We start from the raw sequence: 24,521 nt of genomic DNA, 5'->3' as shown, positions 1-24,521 counted from the left end.
TTAGGTCAAAATATCCACAATCTTTTCCTATTTATACAATTATACCCCTACACTTCTATTCCTACACGTAAACGACTTTGGTTTGGTCTACTCAGAGTTACTGAGTGGACTCGTCCGAGTCATATAATGTTGGATGAATGAATCAAATCGTTTTCAGATTATTTATTAATTTATAATTATTTTATGATCTTATTAATTATTATCAGTCACAAAATCTTCTTTTTCATGGATAACAAAAAAATTAAAATTATTTTGCACCATCGAAGCAAAACGGTTAGGGGGTGTGTCAATGAGTCAGATCGATTCGATTCCTAAGGTACTTGGAATTAGAATAATAACTACTGTATTTTTCTTGTTTCGATTCTTGTCGTTTTGATTCTAAAATAAGTGGAATCGAAACATGTTTAATCACGAAACACAGGCATTGATTTCAATTCTCAGGAATCAAATGAGAAAAAACCTATTTTAAATCATTGTAAAGTAATTAAAAAAATAAAAAATTAATATATTATTTATAAAAGGACCATGATCCCTTGACTTCTAAGAAGGGCTCATGAAAAAATACGTGATCCCAACCTTTTAAATGTAAAATCCAATGGTTAAGATTTATCCTTAGGATAAGTATTTATGAGATTTGTGTTATTAAGATACTCATAAATCTTAACCATTGGATTTTGTATTTAAAAGGTTGGGTTCATGTGTTATGTTCATAAGTCATTCTTACGAGTCAATAGATCCTCATCTTTTATAAAAATATAGAAAATGCTGAAGTAACATTTAAATTGACATTGATTCTCACATTATTGCATGGATGTATGTGGTGCGGAACCATAAATGATTTTCATTGAAATAAGAGTGAAAAGCATCCATGTGTATGTGTAGGTGTGCACCTCTTCATTAGCAATGTGAGAATCAATGTCAATTTTAATGTTACTTTAACATGACTCTAATTACAATTGTTCAACTAAAAACTTGGAGACTAAGAAGACTCTTCGAACCAAATTTAAAACCAAGCACTACAAATCATTTCTACAAATTAAAAAAAATGGTATAATGTAAGTACAATTTAATATGGTATAATGTAAGATCATTTTGATAAAAACTCCTATTTACATTATGGTCAGTAAACTCATATGCCTTGACTCCAGCACTGGCTCATCTGGTCTCCTAGTTGTCCGTAAGTTTGGACATCTCATTGTAAAAAAAATAAAATAAAAATCGATGAATTTATAAATATATATATATATATATATATATATATATATAAAATTATTATTTAAATTTAAATATATGTTTTTAAAATTTATCTAAATTTTCTAGGAATAATTTGACTCATTTGAGATATATGGTATTTTCCCAACATTACATCATAAGAAGGTAGATTAAATAATTGGATTGATAGTTTACTTATAAAAATGTACACAAGACTTTTTAAGGGTCTCATGTAAATTCAAAACTATATTAAATTAATATTTTAAATATAAACAACATCGATTATATAATCTTTTAATCTTGCATAAATCCTAGAGAACTTCTATTGGCACCCCAACTTTTACTTATTACACAACAAAAATTAGAAAAATAAAAATAAATAATAGGGCGAGAATATCATTCTCTCGATTTAGGAAAGAATGATGGATTTGAGTATTTTATTTTCTTTGATGGAGAGATATGAAGAGCAAAGAACACAAGATCAACATCAAGAGGTCAAAGTAGATGATCGTCGTTGATATCAACTTGTTCTTTTGATGAGTTATTGTTTATAATAAAAATTCATAGTTTTTTTTTTTTTTTTTTTTAAATTTTTTTCATATTTTGTGCAAGTATTGTGAATAATTTTTTTGATGTGAAGATGTTAATCTCTATTTTAAATTGTGGGTGTTAACTTTTAGTTGCGAGGTGATAAATATCTTAGATAATTAGGGTGTAAAAGTAAAAGTAAAAAATAAAAGTTGGGGTGCCAATAGAATTTCAAACTAGACTCGATCGAGTTATCGATCTGAACCCAAAATCTGAATTCGAAAACCATAGCAATAGATGGGCCAAGAATTGGTAGGGTCAGTGGGCCTTAAAAGAATGCGACGTGATACAAAACTAGAGAGTTGGTATTGACACCCCATTTTTACTTATTGTATTCTAACTAAAATAAAAATATAAGTCAATGATAGAGAAACAATAGAAGTTGGGTACCAATAGAACAAAATTCTCTCTTTAGATTTCTATTCGGTAGATTTAGGATTTTTTATGAGCCTAATCTTAATTGTAAATCACTGCTGAAGTTGTTTGAATATGTTATAGTTCTTTGTAATGTTAAGGTAATAATTTGAACCAAACTTTTGTAAAGTTTGAATGGTGTGTTTTAATCTTTTATTAAGGTGTGATAAATAATATAAAAAATTGAAATGTAATAAGTGAAAGTTGGGGTGCCAATAGCAGTTCTCTGAAACTATAAGGAGATTTTGGTCAACTGGAAAAATAATTCAGTTGGTTTCAACTTTCAAGTTTCAACTGTCAATGAATGGCTACACAAGGACTCTTTTGTAATTTCCTTGCAAATCTTATTTTTATCTTACAGATTCTCGATGATCCAACGGTTCTTCATTTTGCAGGAACCAATAAGATTCTTTCCCAGACTTTACTTTTTTAAGAAAAAAAAAAAACTCTTTTAAGGAAAAAAATACTTTTTACCTCTGACAGAGAAATATATATAGTTGGGTTGCTTTATTCCCTCCTTTCGGTCTTCGTCTTCATCTGTGGTTGCCGCCGACCTTTTACTTTGGTCGGCTGCTTTGTCTTTGATAAACTAACTACAAATCTGTGGGAAAGTTTCAAGCTTTGTGTTGGCTATTTTGTCTCTCTCTTTCTCTTGTTCGAATCTCCTGAAGAATTGTTGCATGTTGTGCTTCCAATCCAAAAATTGATCAATTTTGGTTTGTGATTTTGTCATGAATTGAAGTTTATTAGATTTATTTGATTATCAGGTGAGTATTTTTCTTTTATCCATTTTTTCCTCTTTTTTCGTATATTTTGATTCCTTTTATGTTGATTTCAATGATTCAATCTGATTGTGTTAGTTAGATTTTGGGCTGTGTTTTTTTGGGTCTCTTGATCTTGTCTGAGAAATGGGTTCCCTTTGTTTCTTCTGAATTTCAATCACTGGTCTATGTTCTTGGGTCTAATTGTGGTTAATTTGACTTTTAGCTGTGTTTTTAACTCTCTTGAACTTCCCTGAAAAATAGGTTCCCTTTGTTTCTTCATAATTTCAATTGTTTGGCTATGTTTTTAGATTTCTTGATCTTCTCTGAGAAATGGGTTCCCTTTGTTTCTTCTGAATTTCAATCACTGGTCTATGTTCTTTGGTCTGATTATGGTTACTTTGACTTTTAGCTGTGTTTTTTACTCTCTTGAACTTCCCTGGAAAATAGGTTCCCTTTGTTTCTTCATAATTTCAATTGTGTGGCTATGTTTTTAGATTTCTTGATCTTCTCTGAGAAATTGGTTCCATTTGGTTTCTTAATCATCTAGGATAAGTGGAATTCTTTTGATTATTCAGAATTTTACTCAATGAGCTGTTGTTTTGGTGTCATATGATCTTAACTTAGAAATGGGTCCCTTTTTTTTCATTTTTTTCTTCAGAATTTAACATAATCTTTGTTTTTGAGTTTTCTGATCATCTCTGTACTTACTTTTAGGGATATGTTAAATTCTACTCTTATTAATTGTTGATTTTTTTTTCCCATTTGATGCTCACAGTGTTGAATTTCAATTTTGATTGGGAGAATTGGAATATATTTCCTCCAACGTGTATTCTGATCTGCTCATTTTGGAGGATTGTTTGATTGTTGAAGTAATTGTGTCAGATATGTCTACAAGGAGAACTTCATCTGTTAGAGTACAAAGAGATGCCCGAGGGTTCACAGCTGTTTTGGCTTCCGCTGCTCTTGAATGGTTTCTGATATTTCTCTTATTCGTGGATGCTTTATTCTCATACTTGGTGACAAAATTCGCTTGTTTCTGCGAATTGCAGATCCCGTGCTTACTATGCTCGAGGCTCGATAATGTCCTAGGCAATGAAAAATCTGGATTCTATTGGGATTTAATTTGTGGTGCACATAAATCAGAGATCTCATCATTGGTCTTTTGTCATATTCACGATAAGCTTGTAAATGTCCATGGACTATGTGAAAATTGTCTCTTTTCATTTTCCACGGATCACAAGGCCAACTCTGAGACATATAGGTTGTTGGTCGGTAAATTGGGGACTGATCTTGAATGTTGTCTTGATCAGGATGAAGTACTTATGGATCCTATAAGTGTTTCTTCGAGTAAAAAATATTGTTCTTGTTGCAATGAACCATGGACCAAGTTGAGGTTCGAAACCCATAGATTGCTTCACACCAAATCAATTGAGGATGATGTTGGTGAACTTGATGTTCTGTTATCAGGTTTAATGGGTCATAATCAATTACAATCTCACGATGGATCAAAGAAGAAAAGTGGGAAATTTTTTGGTTCTAAGGTGGAGATTCGTGGTTCTGATCCTTTGTCACATGTAGGATATTCTGAGCTTAAAATTACATCTGATTCCGAATCAGAAGTCCAATTATCAGACGACGATGAAAGAAGTGCTCTAGTTTGTGAAACAAATGATCTCAAGGAAGAAGAATTTGGAACTCAATTTGTACAACCAGAACCTCGCGCCATTAGTCCAGATATATTACTCAAGACGCCATCTCATGAATTGGCCCCAGAGAAGCTTATCCATCAAACTTCTATGCCCGAACCCTCACTTTTAGTTCAAAACGTGCAATTTGACACAAGTGAGTCCCATGATCTGACATCTTCAGCCTCTACCGTTGCTATTGGGCATGGTTTGGAGGAGCTGAATTGGCACCAAGTTGAACACAAAGAAAATACTTCTACACAAACTGAACCTATTTCACTAGATGATGTTCCCCCATCATCTGTTGTTGAACTACCGGGAGAGACCTGTAAGTCCGAATAACTCATTAATTTAAATTTTTTTTTTTTCGGAAAATGACCAAAAAAGAGTCAAATGTTTCATTAATTATAAAGAAACACTAACTTTTTAAAATTTACTACAAACGAATTAAAGCGTTGGACTGTTCAGTGTTTTACTAAGTCATTGGACAGTCCAGCATTTTATATTGTATTTCGCACTGAAATACCAAAAATGTCCCTCGACTATTAAGGCCTTTAGTGGGCATTTTTTTCATTGAAATTCATAACATAACATAAAACGTTGGATTGTCCAACGAGTTACTAAAATGCTGGACAGGCCAATGATTTAAGTTGTTTTTGGTAATATTAATTTTTTTTTTAAAATTTATAATTAACTAAGACTTTGACCCTTTTTGGTAATTTTCCATTTTTTTACAAGTCCTATATATGTTATATTTAGTTTGACCTTACTTGTGCATGGCATGGTTTGTTGCAGTACATGTCCAAACTGATGATATCGATCGGACATCTATCACAGAGATTGGAGACATCAGTAAGTCGGAAAGTGGACCACCGACCTCAAAAATGGAACTGGATTTAAATGACCCATGTCCACCAATGCCCATTTTAATGGATCTGAGTGATGCTTACAAGCTCGTTGTTGGTAATAAGGGAAATCAAATATCGAGTATGTTTGCTGAACAACTAACTGGTAAGGATTCCACAAGAGATAGTGAAGATCTGAAGCTGTTGTTGTCACAATTATCGGCTGCTCGAGGGCTTGAGTTGACATTGACAGAGATGAGTCCTAGATTTCCACGCAATGGTGAGAGCTTAAAGATTTCTGAGGCTTCTAGTCCTATTGGAGTGCAAATACTTCCAAAGAGGATCTCAATTGAGAGAAATGAGTCTGGGTTTGAGTCTTTGGATGGAAGCATTATCAGTGAAATTGAAGGTGAAAGTATGGTTGATCGGTTGAAGCGGCAAGTTGAATATGATCGGAAATCGAAGAGCGCTTTATATAAAGAATTGGAAGAAGAAAGAAATGCTTCCGCAATTGCTGCAAATCAAGCAATGGCTATGATCACAAGGTTGCAAGAGGAGAAGGCCTCGCTTCATATGGAAGCTTTGCAGTCCTTAAGAATGATGGAAGAGCAAGAAGAATATGATGTAGAAGCACTTCAAAGAGCAAACGACCGTCTTGCCGAAAGTGACAAAAAAGTACAAGATTTGGAAGCCGAGCTTGAAATCTATAGGAAAAAGTTCCCATTCGAATTAATGGCGGAGCATTCAGTTCCAAGTTTTATTGAAAATAACGCCAAACAACCGCCTAGTAAAGAATCAGAAGTCAGCAATGAACTTGAGAAATCTGATATGGTGTATGGGGATGGAAATATAAGCATTTCTAAGGATTCTTTCGAAGATTTTGAAGATGAAAGGTTATATATTTCTGAATGTTTGAAGAAGTTGGAGAAGAAGCTTCATCTATTCTCTAATTATGGGGTTCACGTGGACATGCCTAATGGTGGGTATGAGGAGGCCAAAGAAAATAGTCAAATTGAAGAGGATGGGTTTTTTGTGCAAAAGGATTCATTTCTATCTGGGGACCGTAAGTTTGTTAGTAAAGAAAATCATCATTTTGATTGTGATGCAAAAGCATCCTTTATCGGTAAGGAGACCGATTTAGTTGCTATAGAACATGAAGTTTTAGATTTGAATGAAAGATTGATGGCACTCGAGGCAGACCGGAATTTTCTTGAGCACACTATTAATACACTTCGAAATGGTGATGATGGAGTACAATTCATCCAGGAGATAGCTCGTCACCTACGAGAATTACGTCATATTGGAATAAGACGGGAGCAAGTTTGTCTTTGAACCTTCATATTCTGTAATTTCAGAGGTAAATCTTATACTGAATAATTTACTAATGTTACTGTATTCGAACAGAAGCTGTCGAGAAATCTACTATTTGAATAATCTTTCAAATGACACAAAAATCAACCCAATATGACAAGTTTTGACCCCTCAAAATAAAATATAAAGAAAAACAATGTGAATAATACTTGAACTTTTATACAGCTTCTAAAATAATTAAAAGACATTTAAAAATAAAATAATCTAATCTAAAATTAATCCCAATAAAATAGAAGTGATAAAAAATAACTTTAGACAAAATTTCCATTGGAACCTGTTAATGTTGGCTTGATCTGCGTCCCACATTATTCTCATTTATGCATTTGATTGGAAATGCATGACCAGAAGTCCATAATCAAATTTCTATTGTTGAACTATTCTAACTATTTCTCCAATATTTTTGCAGAAACTGGTTGTGTGTTTTTTTTGTTGGTAAACTAGTTATTCACTTTGTAACTTTCAAGCTATTACTTACTATCTAATTGTAAAGGTTTTTGTATTGCTTCTTTCATTATGTCTATTTTTCTTATCAGTAGAAATCGTTATATCTTATTGTTTTGTTCTGTTTTTTATTTTATCATGTTAAGTTCTCACCATTGGGTTAGAGAGAGAACTATAAGAAGAAAACTCGGACCTAGAAGAACCTCCCTTTAGTTTTTTGTTTTGTTTTCATTTCAACTTCTTTTCTAATCATTTGTTACACCTTATTTCTCCATCAATTAAAGGATTTTGTGCTAGTGTTGCCTTAGAGTTGAGAGGTTTTACTTGCAAGGTTAGGTTTCTTACATACATCCATGACATCTTTTTTAATAGATATAACGATTTATTAAAATGGAAGAAAAAAGATATCGAGATGACCAGCCTAATACAGACACGAAAGGTAAGCATAGTCTTCGCCACGTGCCAAATACCACTTAAGCATCTTTAAAGAAGTTTTTTGTCATTTAGTGCCATGGGATGAAGTAAAATATCAGCTACTTGACATATTTATCTGGAAAATTCAATTCCGGTCATAATTTTATTCCAAATTTTGAGAATTTCTTTCACAAGGGACTCAAGGACCTTCAAGTGTCGTCATATGTTGTATATAACCTATCACCCATTAAAATATTGCTTCAGTGCACCTCATTTTAGGTTTTTTGCTTATAACACTTTTTCACTATTTCATCAGCACTTTACAAGAGATCGGCCTAGGTGGTACCCTTTACAGCTTATTTACAGTTTATGAAACATCCATTTTTATGAGGTACACATTGATTGTTGTCAAGCTGACCAGCTATCCATTGGGGGTGGAAGGTTGGGCCACCGGAGGAATAAATAATAATTGGGTTTCTTTAAGAAAGAAAATGAGGTTAAGTGTTTGTTTCATTAGGGCCTAATCAATCATTCGATGTAAAGAATACCAAGGCCTTGAGGCTTTATTTGGAAATGCTGGTCCCACTAAGTGTTGAAGTCTTTACTTGCACGAGTTCAGGGGCTGAGCTAGGATTTTACCCACGTGGAGGCAACATAAGAGTGGAAAAGTTTTTTTTGGGGGGCAACTAAGAGTGTAAATTTTTTTTGTGGGGTCAATAGCAATGGATTTCTTTATCCGCTGCTGCTATCTGTTGCAATAACTCATTAATCCTTGGTGGATTTGAAAATTCTTATGGGGGCAAGTGCCCCCATTGCCCCCACTCTAAATTCACCCCTGCACGAGTTGGATAACTTCTAATGGCAGATCATCTAATCAATAGATAGTATTCATTTGTAATAGGTCTGTGACATGTAAATAAAATTAGGGAAGTGGCAATCATCTTTTGTTTTTTTTCTTCGATGAGAACCAACGAGATAAATTTAAAACTATTTATTTCCCTTTTTAGGAATAATAGTGGGGTGGGTGTTTCTAATGGATGAGCTTGTGTTTGCAAGATGGTCTTGGTGGGTTTATTAGAAGAAGAAAGAAAATCTTTTGGAGGATACTGCCATATGCAATTGTGTTGGGGAGTTGAAAAGAATGTAATAGTGGAATGTTTGGACTTCTTTTTTTACTCACGAAGTTTCAGGAGACGAGAATGTCGAATAATGACTAAAAGTGGTGTAAATATAAGCTTTATTTAGTACATGGGGAGCACTATTGCTTCCACATCGTAATTTTCCATTTTTTTGTGTTTTTGTTAATAACAGTGCATTAGTCATAACAAAATGATCATATATGCTAGATAACCAGCTCCTCTATTACACTCCAATAATATATATTATTGCTCTATAGAACTAAAAATATGTGTACAAGAGTGATAAATCAGACGATCACACAATATTAATATGCATCTAATACATGATTGATTAATATTTAATTGCATTATGAAATGCAAAAAGCTATTGTGATAAATTATGATTGATTAGTATGTAATGTTTCAGATACCCATTGGAGAAAAAAAGAGGAGGAATAAAGATCTGAGAAGATGGAACGTCAACTAAATCATCAATCAGAACTACTTATATAAGAATGAGAAGGTTGTATTACATGAGATCTCACCCATCTATGTATGACGGTCAGGAGAATGAATGTGTGTACAGTTTTACTAGCTTGATTCATCCCGAGGAGTGCGAAAGCTCCTCTTTCCTTTTATTTTCTTCTTTGTCGGGTTTTGTTTTTCTATTTGACATGTTTTGCTTTCTTGGTTTTGTTTTTTGGTCCTCAGGTTTGTTTGTAGAGTTGGTGAGGTTTGGTTTTGTGATTGTAGAAGTGATTAAATTGTAGAATGGGTGATTTGGTTTGTAAAGATGGTCACCTTTATATATTTTTAGTGTTGAAGGTTGGCTTCAATTGGTCAACCTACTGCCCTTGTAAATCCAAACAGATTAATACTTCACTTGGATATATTGATTTCAGGACAATGGAAGTTCTTAATTTTTCTCCGAAGTTGCACACAAAATTGAACTTTTCTTTAAGAAATCTCATGAATCGGACGGTATAATCCATGTGTTTTACTTGTTATGCTTCTGATCTCTGGAAGTGGTGCTGAAAATAGGTATTTCTTAATCGCCTGTTTACTGTAGCTCTTCTTTCAACAGAAGTGCTTCTATTAAATCACTTGCAACATTGCTTGTTTTGTAGACACGGTTCTTTTGTGATCTAGAAGCACTTTTAGAAGCTGTAAGGCGTTTCTTGAAATCAAGTAAATAAAGGCAGCTTCTTTAAGAGTAGAGATTGGATGCATGGCCACATTCTTAGAAACATGGATTTACCTGACATACCTGGTATGTGTGGTTTGTGGGGTATTACATGTACTCGGGATTTGGGCAAGATATGGCACTCTAAGAGGCCAGTTGTCTCATCCTGAAATTGCCATTGAGCTAACCCTTAAGAGTTATAACAAGTCTTTCTTTTGAGATAAGGTGCCAATTTGTTAACATCAACTCCAAATCACTCTCCACCCTACTTGACAACATCCCCTCTTAATTCTTGTTTTTGAGAGAGTCAAGTTCAAAATTTGTCTCCAACACACTATCCATTTCTCTATCCAAAATGAAAAATCATTTTAGAGTTTAGGGATTTCTAAAACAAATTAATCATTTCAATTAAAAAAATATAAAAAAATATAAAAATAATTATTTGAATAATATAATTTTAATTAGTACATATCCGTTGAATATCCAAAATGACTATTCATAATGGAATGGTTAGGCATTATGCCTAATCAGTTGGAATCTGAGGTCACCTTTATTTTTTTTTCATAAGAGAAGACCAAGGTCAAGAAAACTATGTCATAGGTCTGAAAACAAGAAGAGTTAATAGAAGCTTCTCCTGTCTAACAAAAACCACATCCAAACAAGACTTTGCCACCCCAGTCAAACAACTCATCCTCCAAGGCATCTTCCTTTTAAATATCTGGTTGGATCAATGACGCCATCAGTGATGAATAATATAATAAGATTTCTTCCTATAAATCAACAAACCCAAAACCCTCTATCTCAAAATCTTCAACAATAAATAAACATTCCCAAAATCCTTCTTTTTCTCCATTAATTTCTCAAACAAATCTGCAACAATGTTCTTTCTTGAACACTTACCCCCAAGTCTCCTCTTCGTTCTCTCCTCCTTCTTCTTATTCTTCGTCACTTCTATCTATTTTAAACCCAAATCATCTCCACAAACTTCAACTAAATTTCCCAAATCTTACCCTTTAATCGGTTCATATTTCGCCATTTACGCCAATAGAAACCGAAGAATCCAATGGGTTTCAGAGCTTATCACCCAATCTCCCACTAAAACCATTGTTCTTCATCGCCCTTTAGGTGTTCGTCAGATTATAACTGCAAATCCTGCAAATGTTCAACACATCCTCAAAACCCAATTCTCTCTCTACCCAAAAGGCGAATTTTCCACTGGTACTGTTTCTGATTTTCTTGGCTCTGGAATTTTCAACACAGATGGGAACAATTGGAAGTTTCAGAGACAAATATCTAGCCATGAATTTAACACCAAATCTCTTCGTAAATTCGTCGAAAATGTCGTCGAAACAGAGCTCTCTGATCGTCTGCTTCCCATTCTCTCAACCGCTTCTACCCAAAAATCTGTTCTTGATTTACAAGATATCCTCCAACGATTCGCATTCGATAATATTTGCAAAATCTCGTTTGGGTTCGATCCTAAGTACCTTTCTCCATCTCTACCTTCAACCGAATTCGCCGTTGCATTCGAAGATGCTTCGCAGACAATCAGTAAGAGATTCATCTCTCTGTTTCCAGCAATTTGGAAGATAAAAAAGATTCTTGATATTGGGTCCGAAAAGCGACTTAAAATTTCGATTTTGAAAGTTCGAGAATTCGCCCAAAACATTGTGAGTGTCAAAAAGTCAGAACTTGAATCGAAATCGACGTTAGAAACCCATGATCTTCTATCAAGAATCTTAAATTCCGGACATTTAGATGAAGATTTTGCTACAGATATGGTGATCAGCTTTATCTTAGCTGGTAGAGACACCACATCAGCAGCTTTAACTTGGTTTTTTTGGTTAGTTTCTACCAATTCTCACGTAGAAGAAGAAGTATTAAAGGAGATAAGAGAGAAACCGGAAGCACCGGTATATGATGAAGTAAAAGACATGGTTTACATACATGCGTCACTCTGTGAGAGCATGAGATTGTACCCACCAGTTCCTGCTGACTCCAAAGAAGCTGCTAGTGATGACTTGTTACCGGATGGGACGGTTGTGAAGAAGGGAATGATGGTAACTTATCATCCTTATGCAATGGGTAGGATGGAAAATTTGTGGGGTGAAGATTGGAGGGAGTTTAAACCAGAGAGATGGTTAGAAAAAGTTGGAGAACAATGGGGTTTTGTGGGAAGAGATGCTTATATGTATCCAGTGTTTCAAGCAGGGCCAAGGGTGTGTTTGGGGAAAGAAATGGCTTTTTTACAGATGAAGACAGTGGTTGCTGGTGTTCTTAGAAGGTTTAAGATTGTACCAGTAATAGAGAAAGGTTGTGAGCCTGTTTTTGAGTCTTTTTTGACTTCAAAAATGAGAGGTGGGTTTCCTGTGAGGATTGAGAAAAGAGAAGTCATGTGATGAAGATGTTGTTTATGTTTATTTGAAATTTGATTATAGGTTTTAATTGTTAATTGTTTTAAATTATTGAATATTATTCATTTTTAATTTTAAATATATGGTCATGATTGCTACTATTTCTTGAAAATTGCTTTAATTTTTTTAAAATACTTGGTTTGATGAAATGCAAAAAAGTCATAAATAATTTTTTGATTCAATTATTGTTTTTTTACTCAACAATTGTATTACGATCAATTTAGCATGAAAAGAACTTTTTAGCTCAAAGAATTTTTCATCATAGTGCTCAAATACTCTCCGATGCATGTAACGTCAGGTCTAACGAGATAGTTTTGTAAATTGAGGATGTCATTCAATACATGCAGACTCATATGATTGGTGGATCTTGAATTCTATGAGCATCGTTCGAGAAATTTTTTTTTTGTTGGATACTAATTTAGTCTGATAGGGTTGAGCCACGTATACTTAATGATAGGTAGTATTATCGATGTAATTTTTTTTTTTTTTAAATTCTCTTTTCAAAGTGAATTCAAATTCAAATTGATTGTGTGGGTGTGAAGATCCACCATTTAATTATAGTAATTACCATATATACTATTGAGAGATACCATCACCATGCTAACATTTACTAAGAGCACCCCAACATGAGTGCTAATTCTTATCATATGAATTGGAGTGCTCGTAGTAAAAGTTTGTTTTGCAATGGAATCTCTCATACTATTTCATTAACTTATGTGCACCATTTTGGTTAAAGAATATTGCACTAAATATTTTGATTTTGTTAGATAAATTTTACATGTTTTCTTAATCATTCATCAATTATTATTATTTTATTATTATTATTTGTGTGTGTGTGTGTGTGAAGATATTAAAATTGATGGATTAAATATGAAGTTGAATAGGTTAACAAGCTTGAAAGACGACGGATTCTTGGGAGAAAAAAATCAATGTGTTTTCAATCTAGTTCAATTGAGTCCTCTTGACAAGTTGGTTCGTAAGAGCTTTTTAATGAGGCGTACTAGAGTAACATCAAAATTGACATTAATTCTCACATTGCTAATGTATTAAAAGCATGGTTATGTTTACACCTCCACATTAGCAATGTGATAATTAATGTCAATTTTAATGTTACTTTAGCATTTTCCTTTTTAGGCCAAATCACCTTAAAATATCAAAAACTCCTCCATTTCTCTCTCTTTGAGAAAGCACTTAGTGAAGAATAAATGGATTTGATCTATCCTCCTAAACTGAGTGAGACATAGTTGGATAGTTTTCTCTGGAAAGAAAATGAGTTGTCACAAGGAAAAAAAAACTACAATCTACATCTTGACAAATCATTTAATTTTGAAAGAGAGTTGTTATTAGCACCCCAACTTTTACTTATTGCATTCCAATTTCTTAAATTATTTATTACACCCCAATTAAAGATTAAAACACACTATTCATACATTACAAATGTTTGGTTCAAATTATCAACTAGCCTCTAAGAGCTCCCTATCTTGCCCAAATCCCTTGGATGCATGCAATATCCCACAAACCATACATACCAGAAGAGAAGGAATAAATTCTTGTGGGTGGCAATGCATCGTATTGAAGTAAGGGTATTATGAAAATTTACCGAACCCAAACTTAACTCATTTAATAACCTTACATACATAGGGTATTATGAAAATTACCGAACCCAAACTTAACTCATTTAATAACCTTACATACATAGGGTATTATGAAAATTACCGAACCCAAACCATACATACCTAGGTGGTACCGTTTATAGTTTATGAAACATCCATTTTTATGAGGTACACATTGATGATTATCAAGCTGACCAGTTATCCATTGCGGGTGGAAGGTTGGGCCACCGAAGGAATAAATAATAATTGGGTTTCTTTAAGAAAGAAAATGAGGTTTAGTGTTTGTTTCATTAGGGCCTAATCAATCATTCGGTGTAAAGAATGCCAAGGCTTTGAGGCTTTATTTGGAAATGCTGGTCCTACTAAGTGTTGAAGTCTTTACTTGCATGAGTTCAGGGGTGGAGCCAAGATTTTACCCATGTGGGGGGCAATAAGAGTGGAAAAGTTTTTGTGGGGCAACTAATAGTGGAAAATTTTTGTGTGGGGGCAATAGCAACGTATTTCTTTATCTGCCGCTGCTATCTGTTGCAATAACTCATTAATTCTTAGTGGATTTGAAAATTCTTATGGGGTCAAGTACCTCCATTGCCCCCACTTTAAATCCACCCCTGCACAAGTTGGAAAAGTTCTGATGGCAGATCGTCTAATCAATAGATAGTATTCATTTGTAATAGGTCTGTGACATGTAAATAAAATTAGGGAAGTGACAATCATCTTTTTTTTTCGATGAGAGCCAGCGAGATAAATTTAAAATTACTTCTTTCCCTTTTTAGGAATAATAGTGGGGTAGGAATTTCTAATGGATGAGCTTGTGTTTGCAAGATGGTCTTGGTGGGTTTATTAGAAGAAGAAAGAAAATCTTTTAGAGGATACCTCCATATGCAATTGTGTTGGGGAGTTGAAGAGAGTGTAATAGTGGAATGTTTGGACTTCTTTTTTTACTCACGAAGTTTTAGGAGATGAGAATGTCAAATAACGACTAAAAGTGGTAAATATAAGCTTTGTTTAGTACATAGGGAGCACTATTGCTTCCACATCGTAATTTTCCATTTTTTGTGTTTTTGTTAATAACAGTGCATTAGATATAACAAAATGATCATATATGCTAAAACCAGCTCCTCTATTACTCTCCAATATATATACATATTATTGCTCTATAGAACTAAAAATATGTGTACAAGTGTGATAAATCAGACGATCACACAATAATAATATGCATCTAATACATAATTGATTAATATTTAATTGCAGTATGAAATGCAAAAGCTATTGTGATAAATTATGACTAATTAATATGTATTGTTTCAGATACCCATTGGAGAAAAAAAGAAGAAAAAAAGAGGAGGAATAAAGATCCAAGAAGACGGAACGTCAACTAAATTATCATTCAGAACTACTTATATAAGAATGGGATAGTTGTATTACATGAGATCTCACCCATCAATGTATGACGGTCAGGTGAATGAATGTGTGTACAGTTTTTATAGCTTGATTCATCCCGAGGAGTGTGAAAGCTCCTCTTTCCTTTTATTTTCTTCTTTTGTTGGGTTTTGTTTTTCTATTTGACATGTTTTGCTTTCTTGGTTTTGTTTTTTGGTCCTCAGGTTTGTTTGTAGAGTTGGTGAGGTTTGGTTTTGTGATTGTAAAAGTGATTAAATTATAGAATGGGTGATTTGGTTTGTAAAGATGGTCACCTTTATATATTTTTAGTGTTGAAGGTTGGCTTCAATTGGTCAACCTGCTGCCCTTGTAAATCCAAACAGATTAATACTTCTCTTGGATATATTGATTTCAGGACAATGGAAGTTCTTAATTTTTCTCCGAAGTTGCACACAAAATTTTACTTTTCTGTTAGAAATCTCATTTATCGGATTGTATAATCCATGTGGGTCTTACTTGTTAAGCTTCTGATCTCTAAAAATGGTGCTGAAAATAGGTATTTCTTAATGGCCTGTTTGCCATAGCTCTTCTTTCAACAGAAGTGCTTCTATTAATCACTTGCGACATTGCTTGTTTTGTTGACAGTGTTCTTTTGTGATCTAGAAGCACTTTTAGAAGCTGTAAGGCGTTTCTTGAAATCAAGCAAATAAAGGTAGCTTCTTCAAGAGTAGAGATTGATGCATGGCCACAATCTTAGAAACATGGATTTACCTGACATACCTAGTATGTGTGGTTTGTGGGGTATTACATGTACCCAGGAGATTTGGGGAAGATATGGCACCGCCAGTTGCCTCACCCCTGCTAGTCGGGTTTACAGATCCAAACCCTAATGACCAAAGTGTGGAGTGGATTCGAGAGCATCAAGTTCAAAAATATCTTAGGGTGTAGAGCATCTCCAGAGCTTTATATCAATAATATACTCAAATATCAATTTATTTCTATATGCTTCCATTGTTTACCTATTTTTTGTTGCAAAAAAAAAAAAATAATAATAATAATAAATAAAAAAAAACACCTCTTTTACAATTTAGAATAAAATAAATAGATTTTATTTAATAAATTTCGTGTTGAAAAATGCAGTCATGGGTCCACAATTGTCCATAACTATTATACTTTCATGCGTCCTATATCCATGGATTAGTCATAGTTTTTATATTAGTTATATAATTTGATTAGTATCACTTGTATTACTATGGTATTACCTTATTAGTTAGTAATTTAATAGATACTTTTAAATTAATACTATAATTATATTAATAATTTTAAAATATTCATCATTACACTATTGTTATCTTATAACTATAATATTCACCAATATTTCATTGCAATGTTTGTTTTTATTTAATAAATAAAAGAACACTTAATGTGATGGATATAATGAGAATCTTCGTGAAGAACAGGTTTTCAACATTTTGGAGCGGGTTCCCATATTTTGAGGAACAAAGATTTGTTGATTTGAAATTTATGTGCTAAGCTGATGACTCAATTGTATGACACCATGTGTATTACACGAGCAAGAGTGATTGGTTGGTAGGGAGAAAATCTCGGAGCAGTTTAACTGCCTTATTTAGTAATTCTTCAATAAACATGGTGTTATTTCATTCGTTTGTCAATTTAGCACATAAATTTTGAAATTGTAAATCTCTGTTCTATTTTGAGAGTGGGTACTGGAAAAGGATTTGCTCTCAAAGCGTCAAACCGAGGATTGAGAGCGGAAGTGACACCCCTCTGATAGAAGGATTGGGTCACTAAGGTCCAGACACCCCCGTCCGTCGTCAGAAAAAAGAAGAAAGAAATCCTGAAAACAGTTTTGAGGAATTTTCACATTCGTTAAAGAATAAGAATTTGTTCATCACAAAATTTGTATTTATTTTTAGTCATTTATGGGTTCCAGCGAAAACGATACAGTAAAACTAAAAGCAGTTCGGGCAGCTTCTGCTTCCAGCTTGTGAGAATCCAAAATTGAATTTCTACCAAACATACTACTGGACTTCAAAAAGTGCTTGTGTTGAGTAAGAAGTCCTCCTTTATCAGCTAATAGTGAGCACAGATGCTTTTCAAAGTGATTCATCCATTATAATTTTTCCACTGTTTTTGTTTTGTTTTGTTTTGTCTTCAATTATTTAACTCAAGTAACCGTACCAATGGGAAAAGGAAGTAAAAAATACATAAACACACTGGACCACATCACATGGCATTAGCAGAAGAAATCCAAGAAAGACTTGTGACTTTGCAGTAGAGATCATCACATTTAGGCTGCTTTTGGTGCAGTGTTTTTGGGCTGGCTTTTAACTTCTTCAGTCACAAAAATAAATTTTCAAAGTTTAAGCATGTTGCGCACTCCACTTTCGGATATATTTTATATCAATCTGTCAAAAAAGAAAAATATCCTTTTGGATCGATCATATGAATTGATGATACAAAAATGTCTTTTTTTTTATTGGTAGTTTTTTTCTTTTTTTAAGAATGTTTTCTTTGTTATTTTCTACTTTACCTTACAAAATTGATTTTGAAGAAATGTGCCAACTTGCTAAATTGGTTAAAGTCTCCTAGGTTAATACCATAACTTGGGTTCAAAATCTGCCTTTACCTACTTAATAACTAATTATTAAATATTAATCTTAAACATCTAATTCTAAATTATTATTTTTACTTTTTATAAGCGGGTATTCTTGTAAATAGTGGATTAGGCTCGTATTTGGGTTATACCCAATTCATAAATCATGGTCTTGTCCAAGGACTAGTCTCGGGGCACACACACCAAATAAGTGAGGGGGCACCTGTGAATCACGACCTATGGGCATTAACCGCTTATCAATCTGAAATTGCCATTGAGCCAACCCCTACGGGTTATAACAAGTCTTTCTTTTGAGATAAGGTGCCAACTTGCTAACATCAACTCCGAATCACTCTCCACCCTACTTGACAACATTCCCTCTTAATTCTTGTTTTGAAAAGAGCCAAGCTCAAAATTTGTCACCAACACACTATCCATCCCTCTACCCAAAATGAAAAGTAATTTTAGAGTTTAGGAGTCTCCAAAACAAATTAATTATTTTAATTAAAAAAATATTAAAAAATATATAAATAATTATTTGAATAATATAATTATAATTAGTACATATCCATTGAATATTCAAAATGATTATTCATAATGAAATGGCTAGGCATTATGCCTATGCTCTGTTTGGAAAAGCTGTATGTAAAGTTACTGATGCTGAATTAAGTTGCTGAAGTTGAGAGAAAGTTACTGTTGCTGTTGCTGAAGCAAATTGCTGAATTGAATATATTGTTTGGTAACATACTTTCTAATTGTGCTGTTAAGATGTTGAACTGTTTAGTAACCTGCTGTCTACAAATTACTAGATGAAATTAAAAATAATATTAAAAAAAAAAAATTATTTATCTGATATAAATAATAAATATATTAACAATAAGTATAAACATAAGATTTAATATTAAAATATTATAACACTAATTCAAACAATTTTACTAGTTTTTTACTATTAAAAAAAATTTTATATAAAAAATAAAAGAATCTAAGCAAAAGAAAAGAAAAAAAAAATGAGAGAGTTTCTAATGGCACCTCAACTTGTACTTATTCTCAACCATTCACCTATTTTCTTTACTTATTACTAAGGTTTGCCTCAAATTACAATATCAATATAATAAAATATTATACACTCATTCAAACAATTTTAATATTCTTTTACAATTAAAGAAAAAAAAGTTCATATAAAATCTTAAAACTAAAACAAAAGAATCTAAGGGAAAAAAAATGAGAGTTTCTATTGGCACCCCAACTTTTACTTATGTAAGGCCATTCACCTATTTTCTTTATTTATTATTGAGGTTTATTTCTAATTATAATCTGAACATAATAAAATATTATAGTCCTCATTCAAATAATTTCAATAGTTTTTGACAATTAAAAAAAAAGGTTCATATAAAATTGTAAACCTAAAACAAAAGAATTTAAGGAAAAAAATGAGAGTTTCTATTGGCACCCCAACTTTTACTTATTCTCAACCATTCATCTATTTTCTTTATTTATTACTGAGATTTCCCTCTAATTATAATCTCAACAGAATAAAATATTATAACACTCATTTAAATAATTTCAATAGTTTTTTACAATTAAAAAAAAATGTTCATATTAAAAATAAGTCACCCCAACGTTTACTAATTGCACACCAATTCATATATAAATCACCAAAGAATTGCTACAAATTTGTCAACCCAGTAAGAATTCGGGCATGATACCCGAAATATTTTTTATCCAAAATTTATTTCGGTCCGATAAAAATAGACGACATACAAGTTCCTCTCCTTCTCTATTTTTTCACTAAGGCATAGGTCTTGCAATCATTCAAATAATTTCAATCGTTTTTTACAATTAAAAAAAAAATGTTCAGATAAAATCTTAAACCTAAAACAAAATAATCTAAGAAAAAATAAATTGAGATAATAAAACACGAATTGTCGAGCCAGTAGAATCTCTTTAAAAATAACATTATTATTAGTCATAAAGGTATTTTGATAATGTCCATTAAACAAACGGTTGGGATGGGTGAATAGTCCCAAGGATTTTCAAAAAATTGTAGATTTAAACTAATTCCTAAAAAACAAGAACTCATATTTGGAAAAAAAAAATAAATCACACCAACGTTTACTAATTATACACCAATTCATATATAAATCACCAAAAAATTGCTACAAATTTGTCAACCCAGTAAGAATTCGGGCATGATACCCGAAATATTTTTTATCCAAAATTTATTTCGGTCCGATAAAAATAAACGACATACAAGTTCCACTCCTCTATTTTTTCATCAAAGCGTAGGTCTTGCGAGTTTGCAAGCAAATGGAGAGGAAACTTCAGGCTATTTTCATCTTCCATGAACATTTTGTTCAAAATGTATAAAATCAATTGAAAAGTTGAATACCAATATTCGCTCAAAAGTTGGGTTTAAGTCCAACAAAATACCCTTCAAAAACTCATATACAACTGTTTTTTCTCTTTAATTATTGGAATCAAGGTATCTAATATAGTTGGTGTAGCGTTATCATAAGTTGGTGTGGCAATAGTAACTCTCTCTTTATTTCCAACCACATGTTTCTGTGGCTGTGGTGTACATGAAAGTTCCATTGTTATTATTATTATTATTTTTTGTGGAGCTCGAATCAGATTCACAGACGAACGTGATTAGATAAGCACCTCTCTCTCATGTTTTGGCGTGAGTCGTGAGTGAGAGAGGGTGTTGAGAGAGTTTGCCATCAATGGAGAGTTGCGGTGCTGCTGTGCAGCTGAGCTACTCTGATTTTGGATTCGATTGAACTGTTGGAGAAGATGACAATGTTTCTGTCACTCTTCTTTCTCTTTTTTTTTTTTTTTTTCTCTCTTTTACTTCTAAATTCTCTTGAATTTTTGGATGATTAACATTGGAGGAAAGGGATTGTTTAAAACACAAACATCAAAAGAAAAAAAAAAAAAAAGAGGAAAATTGCTTACCTAATAGAGTTGCAGAGATGAATCTATGGAAAGAAAAGTTGTTGATTGTACGATCAGAGAGAGAGAGAGATGGCGTTCTTCTACTCTATTTTTGAGGAACCGTATGACTTTGCGGAGGCTCGTTGAAGTATTGGTAGTCGAGAGAATCGGCTGATTCTTCCGAACGAATCGGCAACTAAAAAGACTTCTAATCGATCCCAAACACTAAAGTTCGAAAAACAGAATCTATTCGGCTTGATTTTAGCCTTCGCACACCCTTATTTTTTTCATAAGATAAGACCAAGTTTAAGAAAACCATGTCATAAGTCTGAAAACAAGGAGAGTTTATAGAAGCTTCGCCTGTCTGACAAAAACCACATCCAAACAAGACTTTGCCAACCCAGTCAAACAGCTCATCCTTCAAGGTTACTTCCTTTTAAATATCTGGTTGGATCAACGACGCCATCAGAAAAATATAATAAGATTTTTTCCTATAAATCAACAAACACACAACCCTCTATCTCAAAATCTTCAACAGTAAGTAAACATTCCCAAAATCCTTCTTTTTCTCCATTAATTTCTCAAACAAATCTGCAACAATGTTCTTTCTTGAGCATTTACCTCCAAGTCTCCTCTTCATTCTCGCCTCCTTGTTCTTATTCTTCATCACTTCTATCTATGTTAAACCCAAATCATCTCCACAAACTTCAACTAAATTTCCCAAATCTTAACGTTTAATTGGTTCATATTTCACCATTTACGCCAATAGAAACCGAAGAATCCAATGGGTTTCAGAGCTTATTACCCAATCTCCCACTAAAACCATTGTTCTTCATCGCCCTTTAGGTGTTCGTCAGATTATAACTGCAAATCCTGCAAATGTTCAACATATCCTCAAAACCCAATTCTCTCTCTACCCAAAAGGCGAATTTTCCACTGGTACTGTTTCTGATTTTCTTGGCTCTGGAATTTTCATCACAGATGGGGACAATTGGAAGTTTCAGAGACAAATATCTAGCCATGAATTTAACACCAAATCTCTTCGTAAATTCGTCGAAAATGTCGTCGAAACAGAGCTCTCTGATCGTCTGCTTCCCATTCTCACAACCGCTTCTACCCAAAAATCTGTTCTTGATTTACAAGATATCCTCCAACGATTCGCATTCGATAATATTTGCAAAATCGCGTTTGGGTTCGATCCTAAGTACCTTTCTCCATCTCTACCTTCAACCGAATTCGCCGTTGCATTCGAAGATGCTTCGCAGACAATCAGTAAGAGATTCATCTCTCTGTTTCCAGCAATTTGGAAGATAAAAAAGATTCTTGATATTGGGTCCGAAAAGCGACTTAAAAATTCGATTTTGAAAGTTCGAGAATTTGCCCAAAACATCGTGAGTGTCAAAAAATCAGAACTTGAATCAAATTCGACATTAGAAACCCATGATCTTCTATCAAGAATCTTCAATTCTGGACATTTAGATGAAAATTTTGCTACAGATATGGTGATCAGCTTTATCTTAGCTGGTAGAGACACCACATCAGCAGCTTTAACTTGGTTTTTTTGGTTAGTTTCTACAAATTCTCACGTAGAAGAAGAAGTATTAAAGGAGATAAGAGAGAAACCGGAAGCACCGGTATATGATGAAGTAAAGGACATGGTTTACATACATGCGTCACTCTGTGAGAGCATGAGATTGTACCCACCAGTGCCTGCTGACTCCAAAGAAGCTGCTAGTGATGACTTGTTACCGGATGGGACGGTTGTGAAGAAGGGAATGATGGTGACTTACCATCCTTATGCAATGGGTAGGATGGAAAATTTGTGGGGTGAAGATTGGAGGGAGTTTAAGCCAGAGAGATGGTTAGAAAAAGTTGGAGAAAAATGGGGTTTTGTAGGAAGAGATGCTTACATGTATCCAGTGTTTCAAGCAGGGCCAAGGGTGTGTTTGGGGAAAGAAATGGCTTTTTTACAGATGAAGACAGTGGCTGCTGGTGTTCTTAGAAGGTTTAAGATTGTACCAGTTATAGAGAAAGGTTGTGAGCCTGTTTTTGAGTCTTTTTTGACTTCAAAAATGAGAGGTGGGTTTCCTGTGAGGATTGAGAAAAGAGAAGTTATGTAATGGAGATGTTGTCGTTATGTGTATTTGAAATTTGATTATAGGTTTTAATTGTTATTTGTTTTAAATTATTGAATATTATTCATTTTTAATTTTAAATATATGGCAATGATTGCTACTGTTTCTTGAAAATTGCTTTAATTTTTTTTTTTTTTGTTTTTTTAAAAATACTTGGTTTGAAGAAATGCAAAAAAATCATAAATAATTTTTTGATTCAATTATTTTTTTACTCACCAATTGTATTGTGATCAATTTAGCATGAAAAGAGCTTTTTAGCTCATATAATTTTCCATCATAGTGCTCAAATACTCTCCGATCCATGTCACGTCAGGCCTAACGAGATAGTTTTGTAAATTGAGGATGTCATTCAAAACATGCAGGCTCATATGATTAGTCGATCTTGAATTCTGTGAGCATTGTTCGTGAATTTTTTTTTTTTTTTCTGTTCGATACTAGTTTGAATAGGGTTGAGCCATGTATACTTAATGATAAGCAGTATTATCGATGTAATTTTTTTTAAAAAAATTTCTTTTCAAAAGGAATTCAAATTCAAATTGATTGTGTGGGTGTGAAAACCCACCATTTAAATATAGTAATTACCATATATACTATTGAGAGATTCCATCACCATGCTAACTTTTACTAAGAGCACCCCAACATGAGTGCTAATTCTTATCATATGAATCGGAGCGCTCTTAGTAAAAGTTTGTTTTGCAATGGAATCTCTCATACTATTTCATTAACTTATATGCACTATTTTGGTTAAATAATATTGCCCTAAATATTTTGATTTTGTTTGATAAATTTTACATATTTTCTTGATCAATCATCAATTATTATTATTATTATTTGTGTGTGTGTGTGAAGATATTAAAATTGATGGACTGAATATGAAGTGGAATAGGTTAACAAGCTTGAAAGACGACAGATTCTTGGGAGAAAAAAATCAATGTGTTTTTAGTCTGATTCAATTGAGTCTTCCTGACAAGTTGGTTAGTAAGAGCTTTTTAATGAGTTGTGCTAGAGAAATATTAAAATTGACATTGATTTTCACATTGATGATGTGGAGGTGCACATATAACCATAGATGTTTTTGTTACGTATGAAAAGCATGTATGATTATGTTTGCACCTCCACATTAGCATTGTGAGAATTCATGTCAATTTTAATGTTACTTTAGCATTTTCTCTTTTTTTTTTTTTTTCCAAATCACCTTAAAATATCAAAAACTCCTTCATTTCTCTTTCTTTGAGAAAGCATTTAGTGAATAATAAATGGGCTTGATCTATCCTCCTAAACTGAGTGTTTGTGGATGAGACATGGTTGGATAGTTTTCTAAAAAGAAAATGAGTTGTCGTAAGGAAAAAAACTACAATCTACATCTTGACAAATCATTTAATTTGAAAAGAGA

The 24,521-nt window shown here is 33.1% G+C and overlaps 1 protein-coding gene and 2 pseudogenes across 3 annotated transcripts; all 3 read left to right on the top strand.

Moving 5' to 3' along the window:
• The first annotated feature begins 2,701 nt into the window (after positions 1–2,701).
• LOC147395637 (myosin-binding protein 1-like) lies at positions 2,702–15,844 on the top strand. Of its 3 annotated transcripts, none has more exons than XM_086449968.1 (4): positions 2,702–2,981; positions 3,754–4,991; positions 5,459–6,865; positions 15,371–15,844. In XM_086449968.1, exons 2-3 carry the CDS (start codon positions 3,863–3,865, stop codon positions 6,838–6,840), a joined length of 2,511 nt encoding a protein of 836 aa, XP_086306094.1. In that variant the 5' UTR covers positions 2,702–2,981; positions 3,754–3,862; the 3' UTR covers positions 6,841–6,865; positions 15,371–15,844. The 3 variants fall into 3 exon arrangements, with proteins under 3 accessions (XP_086306094.1, XP_086306095.1, XP_086306093.1); XM_086449969.1 differs by lacking the exon at positions 15,371–15,844 and adding an exon at positions 9,280–9,780 and having other exon boundaries at positions 2,703–2,981; positions 3,861–4,991; XM_086449967.1 differs by lacking the exon at positions 15,371–15,844 and adding an exon at positions 9,280–9,780 and having other exon boundaries at positions 2,703–2,981.
• On the top strand, positions 10,723–12,530 carry LOC147395638 (cytochrome P450 94A1 pseudogene; annotated as a pseudogene).
• A 4,910-nt stretch (positions 15,845–20,754) lies between the features above and the next one.
• LOC147395636 (cytochrome P450 94A1 pseudogene) lies at positions 20,755–23,205 on the top strand (annotated as a pseudogene).
• The last annotated feature ends 1,316 nt before the right edge of the window (positions 23,206–24,521 follow it).

Source organism: Akebia trifoliata, chromosome 8 (genome assembly GCF_017979445.1).
Source record: "Akebia trifoliata isolate Shusen 1 chromosome 8, ASM1797944v1, whole genome shotgun sequence".
NCBI lineage: Eukaryota > Viridiplantae > Streptophyta > Magnoliopsida > Ranunculales > Lardizabalaceae > Akebia > Akebia trifoliata.
This window is presented reverse-complemented; position numbering and strand designations above follow the sequence as displayed.